This window comes from Rhinolophus ferrumequinum, chromosome 3 (assembly GCF_004115265.2).
Source record: "Rhinolophus ferrumequinum isolate MPI-CBG mRhiFer1 chromosome 3, mRhiFer1_v1.p, whole genome shotgun sequence".
NCBI lineage: Eukaryota > Metazoa > Chordata > Mammalia > Chiroptera > Rhinolophidae > Rhinolophus > Rhinolophus ferrumequinum.
The window spans coordinates 14,634,751-14,651,208 of record NC_046286.1 but is presented as its reverse complement, the minus strand read 5'-3'; the positions used below and the strand labels follow the sequence as shown (position 1 = coordinate 14,651,208).

Below are 16,458 nucleotides of genomic sequence, written 5' to 3'. Positions count from 1 at the left end.
ACGTGGACCCAAGGAAGACGTGGCTGCAGTGCACTGACTAATCATTATCTTCCCACACAGGTATGCACTTGGCTTGCCAGCCTTTCCTTCCGCTCCCCCCAGTGAACCAACCCTCACGGAGCTCCCCCAGGCCCCCATGGCTACCAGCTTACTGGTCTTCCAGGGACACTATAGTTCTGGAACAATTACATGCTTGTAATGATCTTCATTCCATAATTTCAATGCAAAGTTGCAAAGAAGGCATCAAGGGGCATAAAGATTCCCGACGTTGGGGCAATGTAGAAAGCACTAAAAATTCATGAGACTTATCAAATACCAAGGTACTGATTACTCCTTGCTCTCAGCGATTCCATCAAAGAGACATGCATATTTATAGAACACTGGTCCTCCTATGGCATCTCCCACTTCAAAAGTGATTTTTTAAATTGCAGCAGAACTCAATGCTAAACAACCATGTCTGCATCCAATAGCTTTTTGGGGGATTATATAAAACAGATAAGCAGTTCTATTGGAGTCATAACATAGCAAAACCCTAGTCATACCACTGAAAAAAAGAAAACCTGAAATTTACCCTACCCGCCTTAAAATGGGAGTCTCTCAGGAAAAAAAAAAAAAGACTGACTTCTTTAAATATCCCCCTGTATTTAATTTCACTGAAAACCACGCTTCTGGCCCCGCTGTGCCTGCAGCCTTCTCATTACCTCCAGCAATTTACATTGCATCTTTTTTGAACTCTGAATTCCCGGACAGAGTTGAATGTGGTGCAGCAAATTAGTGAATCATAAAAATTAGAGCTGGAAAAGGCCTCTGGGGTCATAGGGTTATCCTCTGCCAATTCTAGATGGTTCGCTGTGGTTTATTCCTGAGTGTTTTGTTCAAACTGGTTTTAAGTCAACAATACATCCCACAGGGAGGGGGAAAAAGGAACAACAAAAATGTCTCTTGCCCATCCGTTTCCCTAGCCAGCCCAACCCAGGAGAGGAAAGCCGGGGCCACCGGGAAAGGAGGCATGAATCATGGGACATGAGGGCTGGACGGGACTTCAGAGGGCATCTAGTCCAACATGAAATTTCACAAATAAGGAAAATGAGGTTCAGGGAGTCTAATGCACCATCCCACAAGGATTACATGAGACTTGTGACAAGGGAAGCAGAGCCTGGTACATCAAAGGTATTCAACAAATACTTGCTCCACTTTCTTCATCAGATCATCTTCAGCCTTGTATTAGAGTTTGGCGTATGCACACATTAAACTCTGGCTTGTAAACCCCTGGAAAGTAGAGCCTCTATTTTATTTATTTTTATATCCCCCGCAGTGTCTAGGTCACAGCCTTGCACACAGAGGTTGACTCAGGAATTACGTTCCTACAAAAATGGTCTTTCTTCCTCATACAAATCTCATTAGCTTGTATCCATGTGTGTCCCTGCCCCCATCTTCCACACCTAGGAACAATGGATGTACATACAGGAAGTGGGTTTTAGGGTCATCGTGAGACGTTTCCACCTGAAATGGACTGAGCTGCTGTGGGAGCGGTGTCAGGCAAAGCTGGACGCTGGGCAGAGACATAAAGGAGGGACTCAGGCATCTGACTTAGGTTTAGAATTTTGACCTCTGAAGTCCTATCCCACTTTCAAGTTTTTAGACTCTATGATATAAAAGAGCTTTCTTTCCAAATGCACATAAGGTTTCAACTAGTTGAATCCCTTAAAAGTCAAAGCCCTCTCAAGACAGATCCCCATAGTCTCTCACCCTTATAAATCAAAGACATCAAAATATGGCTCCAACCGTGGGCATGGGGAAAGAGTTGTCCCCGAAGTTTTCTCCCAAATGCACCTCTTGATCTAGCTTAGAGACTTCAAAAGTTATCCTCTAATACACTTTTTAAAACCTCATTTTACATCGTCTAAAGTGGAATTGGTTCTGTGAGTTAGTTTGGCAGAGAGATGAAACCACATCAAATCCATATTCATTATAGATATCCCATATGTCATCTGCGAGGATGAATGGGGGCTCTCGTGTGGGAGGAAGGGTACTTCAACAGAAAATCTCCAGGGTTTACAGAGACCTGCCTGCTGCCTTCCTGTTTCACCGCCTTTCGATTGATTCATCCCCAAATGCTGGGCAGCCAGGGAAACTCAACCATTTCCGATACAACCCGTTCATGCTGAACACCTCTCTTCCCATCTTTAGCGCCAGCTACTTGCTCCTAAATTGGATTGTGAAGACATATTTTAATTCTTACGTGTGTTTTTTAATAAACTTATTTAAAACTGCAGGAAAATTAGCAAATGCAGGTAAGCAAAAGAAAACCCCACCTCCTGGACAGAATTATTATGAATATCTAGTGTGTAAGATTTAAAACTTTCTCTCTCCCTCTTGGTTCTCTAGAGCAAGGGGAAAGAGGGTAGTTAGAGAATAACTTTATTATCAAGGCTCCAGTGAGAGTCAGCTGTAACATCTAGGTCTTAACCTCACACTTGAACACTTACCATAAGAGAAGGGGTGAAAAGTCACAAAAATGATACAGGCTGTTTCAAACAAAAAATATCGTCCCCCTCTTGGGAGTAGGGGAGGGAGAAGGGACAGGGATAACCTCTTGACTGAAATCATTCAGACTTCCAATCATTATAATCATAGCTCCCATTTATTGAACATTCATGATATGCCAGGCATCTCGTTGAGTTGACATCTTCTAGAGCCTTCTCAGGGTGTGCTGATAAAGTTTTAGCAATTGGCAATTTTAAATCCCTGACATTCAGCATTTGCCATTTTCTGCAACACTCCTACGAATTTCCAGCTAAGACCCAGAGTTGGAAAGAGAGGCTCAGGAGCAGAGCATCACATCGAGTTTCTACCGTTCAGGTGGAATCGTCAGAAGAGCCAGGAGGGAGGAGTAATACAGAGGCACAGGGAAATCTTTTGGAGTCATGGATATCCTCATTAGCTTGATTGTGGTCATGGTTTTGCGGGTGTATACATATGGCAAAACTTACCACATTGCACACAAGAAAACCATGCGTTTTATTGTCAATAATACCTTAACAAGAAGAAGAGGAGGAGGAAGAGAGGAAGGGAAAGGAGAGGTGGTTGTAGTATTGGTGGTAGTATTGGGTTGGTGCAAAAGTAACTGCGGTTTAAAAGGTTAAATATGTTGCAAAAACCGCCATGACTTTTGCACCAACCTAGTAGTAGTAGTAGCGGTAGTAGTAATGGAGGTAGTGGTAGTATTAGCAGTGGTGGTGGTGATAGTAATAATAGTAGTGGTGGTGGTGGTGGTGGTAATTATAAGACTAGTAGTAGTGGTAGTAGTAGTGGTGCTAGTAGTAGTAGTGGTGTTGATAGTAGTAAAAGGCACGTCCCTGCCCTTGGGGAGCTTACAATAGAAATTGTATAATCAAGATTCACCGTGACTTTCCTTCTAAACCAGTGAATGGATGGAGGCTCCGGGGTTTCTATAGAGCAGGAGCTTAGGACGGCATCCATGGACGGTAATGGTGCTGGTCCTTCTAGTCACTTATCTTGGAGCTGAGTTGGTATAGAAAACTGCTGGGTGTTGTGATTGGTTATTTGGGTGTTTTGTGGTGCTTACGGAGATTATGGGAGGGAGGCTAATGTCCCCTTGTGCCTCTTGCTCTGCTGCTGCAGTTCATTCTCTGCTCCAAGTCCTAATGAGCAAACAAGATTGATTCCCCTTAGGGCCTGGTCCCACAGGGCCCCAACCCAGGGCCAGCGCCAGCAGCCTCCCCACCTGTCTCTAGCACCTTCTCCTGCCCTGTGCCCTCTGCGCTCCCTCCTGCTCCCTTGTCTGAGTACCCAGTGAGGAGCCTTGTTCTCAGCTACTTCCACTGAGGAATTAGTGTCTGGAAAATGTTTGTGTTGTCTCAACAGGACCTGCATTTTTATAGATCTACAAAAGACTCAAAAGAATTCATGTGTACAAGGGACATTTCAGATTCTATGGGGGCTTGTGAGACCTTTCTCCCACCTGGGCAATGACCTATCACCTTCTGCAACTACAAGTCAGGAAACCTTTCCTCTCTAGTTTTTGGCCTGCTGCTAGAGGGAAGCTGAGCTGATTTTTTGCCTCCCCTCAAATTGAACACTCAGGAAAAGAGCAGGTGGTGGGGGAAAGCCCTGGAGCCTTTGCTGCCTGTTGGAAACCTCGATAGGGCTGGCCATCACCGAAGTTCCACCTGAGACAGTGAGTTCCAGGCTGGGAAATGGGGCACAAACCTCGTGTCCTACGGCAGACACATTCCAGTGAGACTGCGCCTGCCGAAGGAAGTCTTGGAATCTCCCTGGAATAGAATTCTTCTTCCCTCTCGATCAGGGGTGTCTAAACTGCAGCCCGCGGGCCAACTGCAATCCATTGTTAATCGGCCCTCAGCAAATTCCAAAAATATATTTAGTTTACTTCAATAAACCAGGTGAGGCAATACGTACTTCACCTCGAGTGAGTGGCCCGGCTAATTGTGTATTTTACCGCATATGGCCCTTGGTGAAAAACGTTGAAAAAAGTTTGGACACCCCTGCTCCAGATAATAATGACTGGGACAGGTTAGCTCCAGAAGGGGCTAGAGGATGAGCCGGGCCCTTGACTCAGAGTCCCCTGCATTTTGAGATGGCACAGGTGAGCCCTGCACGCCAGCCTCTCTGAAGTCGACTCACTCAGGACTGGCTGAGCCCTAAATCAGAACCCAATCAGAGACACGAAGCAGCGGTGCTGTTTCCAGAGTTGTTTGAACTGTTCTTTAATTCTTTGGAAAACTTCACAGAGGGGCAGGAGATCGCAGTTGGAGGAACTAGAATTATTCTAGCCCGACTACTTCTCTGACACAAATCTCTGCCCCCTCGTCACTGAGAAATAGCAATCTAATCTCCACTGAAGGCTTCCAGTGACAGAGTTTTACTTTAAAACAAGCTCTAATTGTTAGAAAGTTCTTCCTTATATGTGCAGCTGTGAAAAAGAATGAGGAAGTTCTCTTTCTATTGATGTGGAAAAAATATCCAAGATATACAAGTTAAAAAAAAAAATGGTGCTGATCAATGGGTACAATATAGTAACTATTTTAGGGTTTTAAAAATGAGAAAAATAAGACTTGATATTCATATCTGCTTATATATATTAAGAAACTCTGAAAAAATACACAAGAAACTTTTTTTAAAATAACAGTTATGTACAGAGGAGAGGGAAGAATAAAGCAGAGACTGATGACAGCTAACACGTATGTGAGATTTACTGCATGCCAGGAACTATTCTAAGTACTTTTACATGTTTGAACTCATTTAATCCTCACAACAACTCTATATCATGATCCTCATGTCTCAGATAAGGAAACTGAGGTTCAGAGAGGTGAAGTACTCGCTTAAGGTCACACAGCTCCTAAGCAGCAGGGCTGGGATACAAACCCACTCAGCACGGCTTCAGAGAGTGTACTCTTAGGGCCCACGCCACAGCGTCCCTACCAGTGTCCATGGATGCAAGGGAGGCTTCTCTGTGTAGTTGTATTTCTATACTTTTTGTTAGTTTGGTTATTTACTCACTTACTTACTTGGTTGACTGGTAAATTTTTAAACCCCATAAATGTATTACATACTAACAAAATTTCTCTAGCTGTTGTGAGGAAGCACGGTTAGAAGCTGGGGCGGGGGGGCGGAGGAGGGAGGAGGTGCAGTTTGAAAAAACAAGCAAAAGGAAAAAAGAAATGAAAGTTCTTCCTTAAGCTGAGGGGAAAAAAAAAAAAAAAAACTTGCTTTCCTGAAGCTGTTTTGATTTTTTGCCCTCGATTGGTTCTCTGGGTAACCACCAGGTACTGCAAAATGAACTCTTTCCCAGGAATGGAAAAAGACGTTCTTGATTCATTCTGCTGATCCCTGATGTCCTGGGCTTCTATAACCGTCACCATGCTGGTTCGTCTTCTCCAGATACATTCCAGGATATCACTGTCCTCTTAAGGGTGAGGCCCCAAAGAGAAATTGGTTGTCCAGCACTGGTCTAGCCAATATGATTATCATCTGCCTTGTTTTGAGAACTCTGTTTCTTCTAATGCAGCCTATGTTTATGCTTTCTGTTTTGGAATCTTCATTTCTGTTCTGGTTAACTAAATGTCCAACATTTATTCCCATGTGCTTCTGCTTATTCAGCTGGTCCCCATTCCTGATGGGTACAGTTGTTCTCTGAACCCATGTCTGGGATGCTAAATCTCTTCCCATTAAACTTGATCTTGTTAGTTTTTTTGATTCATTGTTCCAGCCTGCCTCAGTTGGATTCTGGCTCTGTTCCCAAAATAATCAAGATCCTTCTCAGCCTTTTGTAAGACAGGTTTCCATTTGGCAGATAAGGAAACGTACTCCCAGTGAGGGGACTTGGCTAAGATCTCACAAATTGTTGGTTCCAGGGGAAGGAAAGAATCCAGGGCTCTCGATCTCCACTCAGTGCCCCTTCCAGAAAGCCCTTGTGTCACAGCCTGGTGCCTTCGGAAGAACTCCATTCTGCAGGCATTCTGTGGGCCCCAGGATCGGTGCTACCCCAGCGTCCAGCTCTAGCACCTTCGACAGCAACTGGGGAGAAAGCCCACGAAGGTAGTCCCACGACTGAGTGTTGCAGTTGAGAAAAGGAGGACGTCATGTGCATGGCACATGTTCAAAGTTGGCTGGTGATTATAGTGGCTTAAAACATCATGTTCTAGATTAGCTGCTTGGGGTTTTCTGAAGCTTGTGCCGAAATCAGAGATGCCGTGGGGATGACATCTTCCTTATCTGTGAAGTGATGTGATGTGGAGTTATTTAACAAGCAATTCCCCAGAGACCACAAACCAAGGAACAGATCCAGGAATTCCACTCTTGTCTGCCCGCCCGCCTGCCAGATGTGCAGGTTGAAGTGTGTTTCGACGCTCCACATGTCTACTCTCCAAGAGACGAGATCAGACAGCTATTTCAAAGATGAGTCAACAAAAAGGAGAGGGGGGAGGCCTACCTAATCCTTATGCTGGTAGCATGTCTGATTTGGCATAGTGGGTGGAAAAAGTGAAAACAGGGAAATTCCCCAGGGTAAATTAGTCTGTGATCATGAAGACCCCACAAAACATGGCAGGGGAGACAGAGAAACCACAATAGAGCGGATCCAAGTGCTCCAGGACCACTGTCCATGGGAAAATCGGGAGAGTACAAGTAGCAAAGGGTGAGTCTTTAAAAACTGAAAATGCCTTTGGGATGAGGTGACATCAATCAGACTGGAAGGCCAGCCCACGGTGGGTTTGGTTGAGGTGTGGGACACAATAAACGTCTAGAATCAAGTCTCAGATGCCATCAAGAATTTCGGCTTTCCTGGAGGGGACAGACTTACAATAAAAGCTTACTGACCTAGCCCGTGAGATTGTGGTCTGCAGCCTTGACTTTGCCTTATTAGAGCGGCTTTTGAACATTATGTAACCAACCTGTACCTCTATTTCTGTGACTGTTGGGAGGGTAGGAGGCAGAATAAGAGAGCTGATCAATCACCTCCACCCTGAGTGCCTAATTGATGTCCTATGAATACAGAGACAATAACATTGGGAAGTGCTCCTCGCTTACTTTAAGAGTGACAGAGAATGAATAGGAAATTGCGTTTCTGCTATTATGATGAATTCCATAAAACTGCCTATGGGGGTATGCTTTCTGAAATCCTGAAACAATTTTTTCTCAACCATGTTACAGTCTTCACCTTGTCAAAACACTTAACAGAAACCCCCGGGATCCCATCATGGGACATTAAATCCTTGGAAAAGTAGAAAGGCTCCTAAAATATGCCCTTCTGACCCCAAGCCAGGAGCAGGTTAGTGCGGGAAGATAACTCAAGTGTGTTCGGTTGTGAACTGGGTGCAGCTGGCACCCCTGAACGGTTAAAACTGGTTCCAAGAATGAGTCAGACTGATTATACCCTTGGGACATCATTCATAAATATCATCTGTCCCCAAAGACTTCCAAAACACAGGAGTCAAGGCAAAACACACACATATATACATGTAAGCAAGGTTTCTGACAATCAGGCCATTGTTCACTGAAGAGAAACCAGGCACACCCTTTCTCTAAGATAAAAAGAAAATGCAAAAAGCAATCAAATGAAATCTATCTTGCCTAACCTGAAAAACGACAGTTGGATTAAAACATTGTCTATGCTCCATTTTCAGCAAGCCACCTTTGTGGGAGCAGTTCAGTGAACAGAACACTTTTTTAGGCCAGTCCTCCCATATGTGAGGATGTGTTCCCTGCTACCTGCACCCATGTCCCTTTTTGTGGCTATCCTCCCAGATGGTTCCACTCTCAAGGAGCCCAATACCTGGTTAATTTCATTTCTTTCTTTCCTATAAAATATGTTCTCAGAAAAAAACAACTCTCTTTTTTAAATAGGAAATACAATTTTAGAAGTGGTGATTGCAGCATTTCAGGTACCTGCAGGGTCCTGGAGAAGGGGTGAGGTGAGGCAAAGGGGAGATGTATATATAATATTCTCTCCAACTCCTCAAGGAGGAGTCTGCAGTTCAGCATGTCAGGGATTCCGTCTCACCTCCCTCTTCATCTCTACATGGAACAGAAAGTCTTTAAAGGACTAGCCCTCCTCCATGGCCACTTGGTCCCACAGTGGCATCCTATCCAAAACCAAATTCCCCCAAGAATGTCTTTCTGCAGAAAGACCTGGGAAGGATCTGTGGGCCACACAGGGTAAGGCCTGGTGAAAGATACATTCATCCTTGCAGAGCCTCCAGCTGTGGAGTAGGGGTTGAGAGGTCTCAGACTGTGCCCAACCCTTTGGGACACCCTTGGTAGGGTTCAGGAGCCTTCTGTGTACAAACCATAGAGAGATGCTCATAGAACCCTGTCCCCACAGCCCCTCCCCACGGCCCCTCTGGTCACTGCACTTCGGGAGTTAGAAATTGACAGGAGCCCTACTCCCTCATATGAAAACCAAGTGTGGCCACAATCCCTATACACACGTCCTGCTAGAGCACCAGTCTTAAAAGAGAAAGAATGCCCTCCTTGCCCACCCTTTAGAGGGCATTAGACAAATTACTTCCCATTGGACGACACATCTTCTAATTTGCCCACCCAGAAGTTGAAACACCAAGCAGAAAGAATTCTAGCATTGATGCTGCACATTCAAAATACTCATTCAAAGAGAGAGGAGAATAGAGGCAGAAAAAGAAGGACAGGGAAATGGAGAGAGGGGAGGGAGGGAGGGACTGAGACAGAGAGAGAGGTGGAGGAAGAAAGACAGAGACGGGGGAGGCAGATTCTCATAGACATACAGGACTGGAAGACACCTCCTTAGAGTAAGCCAGGCTAAGCCACTACTTTTTTTTTTTTAACTTCTTCAATGGTTATAAACCGATTCATTTTTGTATTTAGTCTGAGTCAATTTTAGTAATATATTTTAGCAGAAAAGGGTTCACTTCCCTATTTTCAAATGTATGGCATAAAACTATTCAAGATAGTCCTATATATACAATGTCCCTTCTTTCATGGTTGTTCATGCCTTCTGTTCTTTCTTGCTTAGTTTTGCCATAGATTTGTCTTTTCACAGGACCAGCCTTTGACTTTGTCAGTTCCTCCTTGGATCTTGATTTCTGTTTCTTTAATCCTTGCTCACACTATTATTTTTTTTCCTTTCTTCACCTTTATTCTCTTACACTTCTCCTAACTTCCTAAGTTGGACACTTAGCTCATTAATGCAAAATTTTTTCTTTTTTCTTTTCTAGTTGTAATGCCTACTATCACCCAGAGGATCACAGGACCACCGGAAGCCCCCATTGGATCAGCTACACTTACAAGAATATGGGACAAGAAACACAACATGCCAGCAGGCCAGGATCAGACATGTCTCTTCTGTGGAGGTCCTCACGGTAATCCATGGGCTACTCTCCTCACGGTAATCCATGGGCTACTCTCTCACTTTTTAAATGAGGGCATTGAGGTCAGAGAGAGAAGTAATTTCAGAAAGACCAACAGCAAGTTAGGAGCAGAGTCAAACCTAAACCTTAGGTCCTCTGTCTCTTTCCCATGCTGTTTTAATTGGAAAACCAAGTGGCAAGGGTTTCAGCATTAACTCTATCGCCTTAGTATTAGGTTATCTTTGATTCTCTACTTCAGTTTTTTCATCATCAACTGGAAATATGACCCTTCTTTTGACCATCTCAGATCGCAATCTTTAGAAGAAAAGAGCTGCCTATATTTAAGTTGTGTGGTGTGTGTGTGCTATTGTTGGTGACCGTCATTAAAGACTGCCGTTGCTCATGATGGAGTCTGGTTGAGGTCAAGGTATCTTGGTTTGCTTGATCTGTGATCTCAGCATTTATTACCCAAAAGGAGCCCAGAGGTGAGTTTCTCAGGGATAAGTGACTCTCAGTTCTTCAAATCATGTCAGTGAATACAGCAGGTCCTCATAGGATTTCAGGGCGGAGAAAAGAAATTTTACTAGGGTTTTGATACCTTGTTGTCTGGAAGGGCCAGAGGGAATGGACTCGTATTTATTTGGGGCCAACTCTTTGCCAAATACTTTGATAGGTATTTTCCACATAATATATCTTTGTGGGAAGATTTTTAGTTACCAATTGCTTTTCAGATTTTCTATTTCTTCTTAAATTTGTTTTGGTATTGTTTCTTTGTAAGAATTTATCCACTTCATGGAAGTTGTTTTAATCTGTTGGCATAAAATTGTTCATAGTATTCCCGTTAAGCCTTTTACTTTCTGTAGGGTCATTACTAATTTTGGTAATTTGTATTTTCTCTCTTTTCATTCCTTGATCAATCTACCTACATTGGTATGTCAATTTTGTTGATTTTTTCCCCAAAGAACTAAACTTTCATTAAATTTCTCTACTGTTTTTGTGTTTTCAATTTAACTCATTTTCACTCTAATCTTTATTATTACCTTCCCTCTGTTTCTTTTGAGCTTACTTTACTCTTCCTTTTTTATAATTTTGTAAGGTATAAACTATGGTTATTAATTTGAGATCTTTCTTCTTTTCAAATGTAGACACTTAAAGTTTTAAATTTCCCTCTAGAAGCACTTATGGAATGGAGGAGTAAGGGTCTCTGAAAATCAACTCTATAAAATCAACAAGAACACTGGCAAAAATGTCAAAATCATTTTTTCTTTTTCAAAACTTGTAACAATTTAAGGAGCATTTATGACTTTTAGGATCAGCATTTCCATTTCTGTAGGAAAGGCAGTTATATTTTTGATAGGGATTGCACTGAATTTGTAGATCAATTTGGGGAATATTATTATCTTAACAATATTAAGTTTACCAATCCATGAACACAGATATCTTTTGATTTATTTGGGTGTTCTTTAATTTCTTTCAACAATGTTTTGTCATTTTCAGTATATAAGTCTTGCATTCCCTGGGTTAAATTTATTCCTAAGTACTTTCTTCTTTTCGATTCTATTGTAAATGGAATTATTTTCTTAATTTCATTTTGGATTGTTCATGGCTGGTGTATAGAAATACAATTGATTTTTGTATATTGATTTTGTATACTGCAACTTTCCTGGACTAGTTTATTAGCTCTAACAGGTTTTCTGTGGGTTCCTTAGGATTTTCTATATACAAGAGCAGGTCATCTGCAAATAGAGATCATTTTATTTCTTCCTTCTCAACTTTGTTGCATTTTTCTTTCTTTCCTTCCTTCCTTCTTTCTAATCGTTTTGGCTAGAACTTCCAGTATAATATTGACTAGAAGTGCTGAGAACAGACATCCTTGTCTTGTTCCTGACTTTAGAGGTAAAGCTTTCAGTCTTTCACCATTAAGTTTTATCTGAGCTCTGGATTTTCCATAGATTCCTTTTATCACTGGTGGGAATGTAAAATCGTGAAGCTGGTTTGGGAAACTGTGTTAAGAGTTCCTCAAAAAAGTTCAACATAGAGTTACTATATAACCCAGCAAGTCCACTCAGGTATATACCCAAAATAATTGAAAACATGTGTCCACAAAAAAACCTGTACATGAATATTTATAGCAGCATTATTGATAATAGCCAAAAAGTGGAAACATTCCAAATGCCCATCAACTAATGAATGGATAAACAAAATGTGGTATATCCATATACTGCATTATTCGGCCATAAAAAGGAATGAAATACTGACACATGCTACAACATGGATGAATCTTGAAAACATGCAAGAAGATAGACACAAAAGGTCACATATTATGTGATTCCATTTATATGAAATGTCCAAAATGGGCAGTCCAGAGAAATAGAAATTATACTAGAGTCTGCAGGGGGATGGGGGAACCGGACAATACGGAGTGACTGATAACGGGTAGGGGGTTTCTCTCTAGAACAATGAAATGTTCTGAACTTAGTGGCCAGAGTTGCAAAAATCTGTAAATATACTAAAAAACACTGAATTGTATACTTTGAAAGGGTAAATTTTTTTGTATACGAAGTGTATCTCAACATAAACAAATTTTCTTCTAAGCACTGTAGCTGCATCATATGCATTTTTTTAACAAAAAAGAATAACCAAATTTATTATGTATGTACATATGTGGGCTCCCTAAAAATATGGGGCCCCAGGACACATTGGGCAGTTGAGGCTGATATGCCATTCTGGACTAAGAAGAGGGAGGCAGGAGTCTGGGACTTCAAAAAGGAAGCAGGCAATTTACAGGTAGATGAGAAAGAGCAAACACGTGGTAGACAAATTCTTGCTGGGCCACTCGGAAACAATGGGACACAGAGGGGAGTCTACAAACAAAGTTTGCTAGGTTCCTCTGTGTCTGCCACACTTAGACCATATTATGCTAAGGTGACAGCTCCCTTCTTTTAAGTAGAGTGTGTTTTTTTTTATTCCAACATTTTATTATTATTATTATTATTATTATTATTATTACTATTATTTATTAGTTTCAGGGGTACAGAACAATGTAATAGTTAGACATTTCACCCCTCACAAAGTGATAACCCCTCTCCTCCAATCTATTACTCTTCTGACATCATATATAGCTGTTAAAATTCCACTGACATTCATTGACGTTATTCCCTATGCTGTACTTCATATCCTGTGACTATATATATATATATATATATATATATATATATATATATATATATATATATATATATATATAATTATAGTTAACATTCAATATTATTCAGCTTCAGTTTCAGGTGTACAACACAGTGGTCAGGCATCTACACCATTCATGACATGGTTTCCCTACTAAGACAATTGCCCACCTGACCCCCTACAAAATCTTTACATTATTGATTATATTCCCCAAACTGTCTTTAAATCCCCGAGGCAATATAAAAAACAAACAACCCAATTAAAAAATGGGAAGAGGACATGAAGAGACATTTCTCTAAAGAGGACATACAGATGGCCAACAGACATATGAAAAAATGCTCAACCTCATTAATCATTAGAGAAATGCAAATAAAAACCACAATGAGATACCACCTCACTCCAGTCAGAATGGCTATCATCAATAAAGCAGCGGGTGCTGGCCAGGATGTGGAGAAAAGGAAACCCTTGTACCCTGTTTGTAGGATTGCAGATTGGTGCAGCCACTATGGAAAACAGTATGGAGGTATCTCAAAAAACTGGAAATGTAACTACTTTATGACCCAGCAATTCCACTCTTAGATATCTATCCAGAGAAATTCAAAACACTAATTCAAAAACATATATGCACCCCTATATTTTGCAGCACTATTCACAATAGCCAAGACATGGAAACAACCGAAATGCCCACAGTAGATGACTGGATTAAGAAACTGTGGTACATTTACACAATGGAGTATTACTCGGCCATAAAGAAGAATGAAATCTTACCATTTGTAACGATATGGATGGACCTAGAGAACATTATGCTAAGTAAAATTAGTCAGACGGAGAAAGACAAATGCCATATGATCTCACTTATATGTGGAATCTAAAGAACTGAATAAATGAGTAAACTAAAGAGAAATAGTTTCAGAGATATAGAGGAAAAACTGACGGTTGCTAGTTGGGAGGTAGGTGGGGATGAGGCAGAAGGTGGGGGGAGATTAAAAGCACAAATTGGTAGGCATCGTATAAATTTTGATGCTGTGTTTTTGTTTTCAGTCAGTTAAAAATATTTTCTAATTTTCCTTGTGACTTCTTGTTTGACCCATGGGTTATTTAGACATGGGTTGATTAATTTCAAATACCTAGAGGTTACCCATATTTATTTCTGTTGTTAATTTCTAATGTAACTTCATTGTGTTCAGAGAGATAGTTTGTATTATTTAAATGCTTTTAAATGTAGTGACTCTTTGCTTTATGTCCTAATATACAGTCTGTCCTGGAGATTGTTCCATGTATGCTTGAAAAGAATGTGTGTTCTGCTGATCTTGAATCGTATGTTCAATAGACATCAGTTAGGTTATATTGCTTTTCAGTGTTCAAGTCTTCGTACGTCCTCTCCAATTTTCTGTCACATTATCTATCAATTACTGAGAGTGGGATATTAAAGCCTCCAACTATTTGTGTTATCTATTTCTCTCTTCAATTCTCTCAGTTTTTGCTTCATATATTTGAGACTGTTCTTAAGTGTGCATAAGTTTATAAATTTTATGTCTTCTTGGTAAATTAACCCAGTTATCATTATAAAATGCTTCTCCATGTCTTTAATAACATTTTTCTGTCTTAAAATCTATTTTGTCTGACACTAATATAGGTCTCTTATGGTTACTGTTTCTATGGTATATCTTTTTCCATCCTTTTATTTTCAACTTATTTGTGTCTTTGAATCTAAAGTTCATCTCTTGTAAATAGCACATAGTTAGATCTTGTTTTTTTATCCAATCTGACAAGCTGTGCCTTTTAACTGGAGTGTTTAATCCATTTACCTTTTTTAATCCATTTACCTTTAAGAGCAATTACTGATATATGGATTTATGTCTGCCATGCTCTTTTTAATCTATCTGTTTCTCCTTTACTACCTTCTTTTGTGTCAGATATTTCCTAGTGTGCCATTTTAATTTCTTTGTTGGATTTTTAAATTATTGTTTTACTGGTTCCTCTAGGGATTATAGTTTATATCTTAATTTATCAAAATCCACTTTGGATTAATACTAGTGTAATTCCAGTACAATATTGAAAGTTTACTCCAATATATCTCCATTACATCCCCCTCCTATTTGCTACTCTTGTCATATATATTACATTTTTATGTTATAAGCTCAAAAAGACAGTTTTGTAAATGTCGTTTTATGTTTTTAATCTGATACAAAAAGAAAAGAGAGAAATATATAATACAGTCTTTTATATTTACCTACATAATTTCCTTTTCCAATGTTCTTTATTTCTTCATGTAGATTCAAGTTGCTCTCTGGTGTCATTTCCTTTCAGTCCAAAAAACTTCCCTTAATATTTCTTGTAAGGCCAGTCTGCTAGCAATGAACTCAGTATTTGTTTCCTGGGAAGATGTTTAATTCACCTTCACTTTTGAAGGACAGATTTATCGGATATAGCATTGGTTGAATTTTTTTCTTTCAGTGCTTTGAATATGTTATCGGTTGCCTTCTGACTTGCAATGTTTCTGATGGAAATTTAACTTTAATCATAGTGTTGTTCTTGTGTTTGTGATACATTGTTTTCCCTCGTTGCTTTCAAGTTTTTGTCTTTATCTTTCAAAAGGGTCTAGGTGTAACTCTTATACAACTTAAATTTGTTGAGCTTCTTGGATTGTTAATCTTTTAAATCAAAATTTTGGACTTTACAACCATTGTTTCTTTAAATACTTTTTCTGCCTCTTCTCTCTTGCTTATTCTGGGACTCACATTCCACATATGTTGGTATGTTTAATGAAGTCCCATGGATCTCTGAGTCTCTATTCATCTTTGTCATGCTGCTTTCTTTCCATTCTTCGGATTAGATTATCTCTGTTAATCTATCTTCAAGTTTGCTGATTCTTTCCACTGCTATCTCTAACCTGATTTTCAGGGACTCTAGTGAATTTTTCCTTTCCTTTATTGTACTTTCCAATTTCAGAATTTCAATTTGGTTCTTGTAGATAATTTATTTCTTTACTGATATTCTCTATTTGATCTTTCATCATCATACTTTCTTTTTAATTATTAAACATGGTTTCTTTTAGTTCTTTGAGCATGTTTATAATACCTACTTTGAAGTCTTTGTCTGCTAAATCCAAAACCTGGGTTTCCTCAAAGATAGCTTATTTTGGCTGCTTTAATTTCTTTTTCTGTGTAAGGGTCATTTTTTTTCCCCTGTTTCTTTGCATGTCTTATTTTTGTTGTTGTTGTTGAAAACTGAACATTTCATTTAATATATTATAGCAACTCTGAATTCTGATTTCCTCTCCCCAAGGGTTGTTGCTGCCTTGTTTGCTTGCTTGCTCGGTTAATGATTTCTTTGGACTATAGACAGACGTCTATAAAGTCTGTCTCCCTGCACTATGTAGCAACCAACTTATGTGTTGGGTGTC

The 16,458-nt window shown here is 40.2% G+C and overlaps 1 protein-coding gene across 5 annotated transcripts in view; it reads right to left on the bottom strand.

Moving 5' to 3' along the window:
• Positions 1-16,458, bottom strand: part of RUNX2 (RUNX family transcription factor 2) — a 325,498-nt gene that overhangs the window by 42,803 nt on the left and 266,237 nt on the right. Inside the window, exon 8 of one of the 5 annotated variants that reach the window (XM_033100733.1) lies at positions 6,536-6,759. The exons of the other annotated variants lie outside the window; for them this stretch is intronic. Coding sequence (XP_032956624.1) covers positions 6,686-6,759 — 74 coding nt within the window. The 3' untranslated portion in view covers positions 6,536-6,685. Of the gene's footprint in view, positions 1-6,535; positions 6,760-16,458 lie in introns of those variants that run through there. 5 annotated transcript variants of the gene reach the window in all.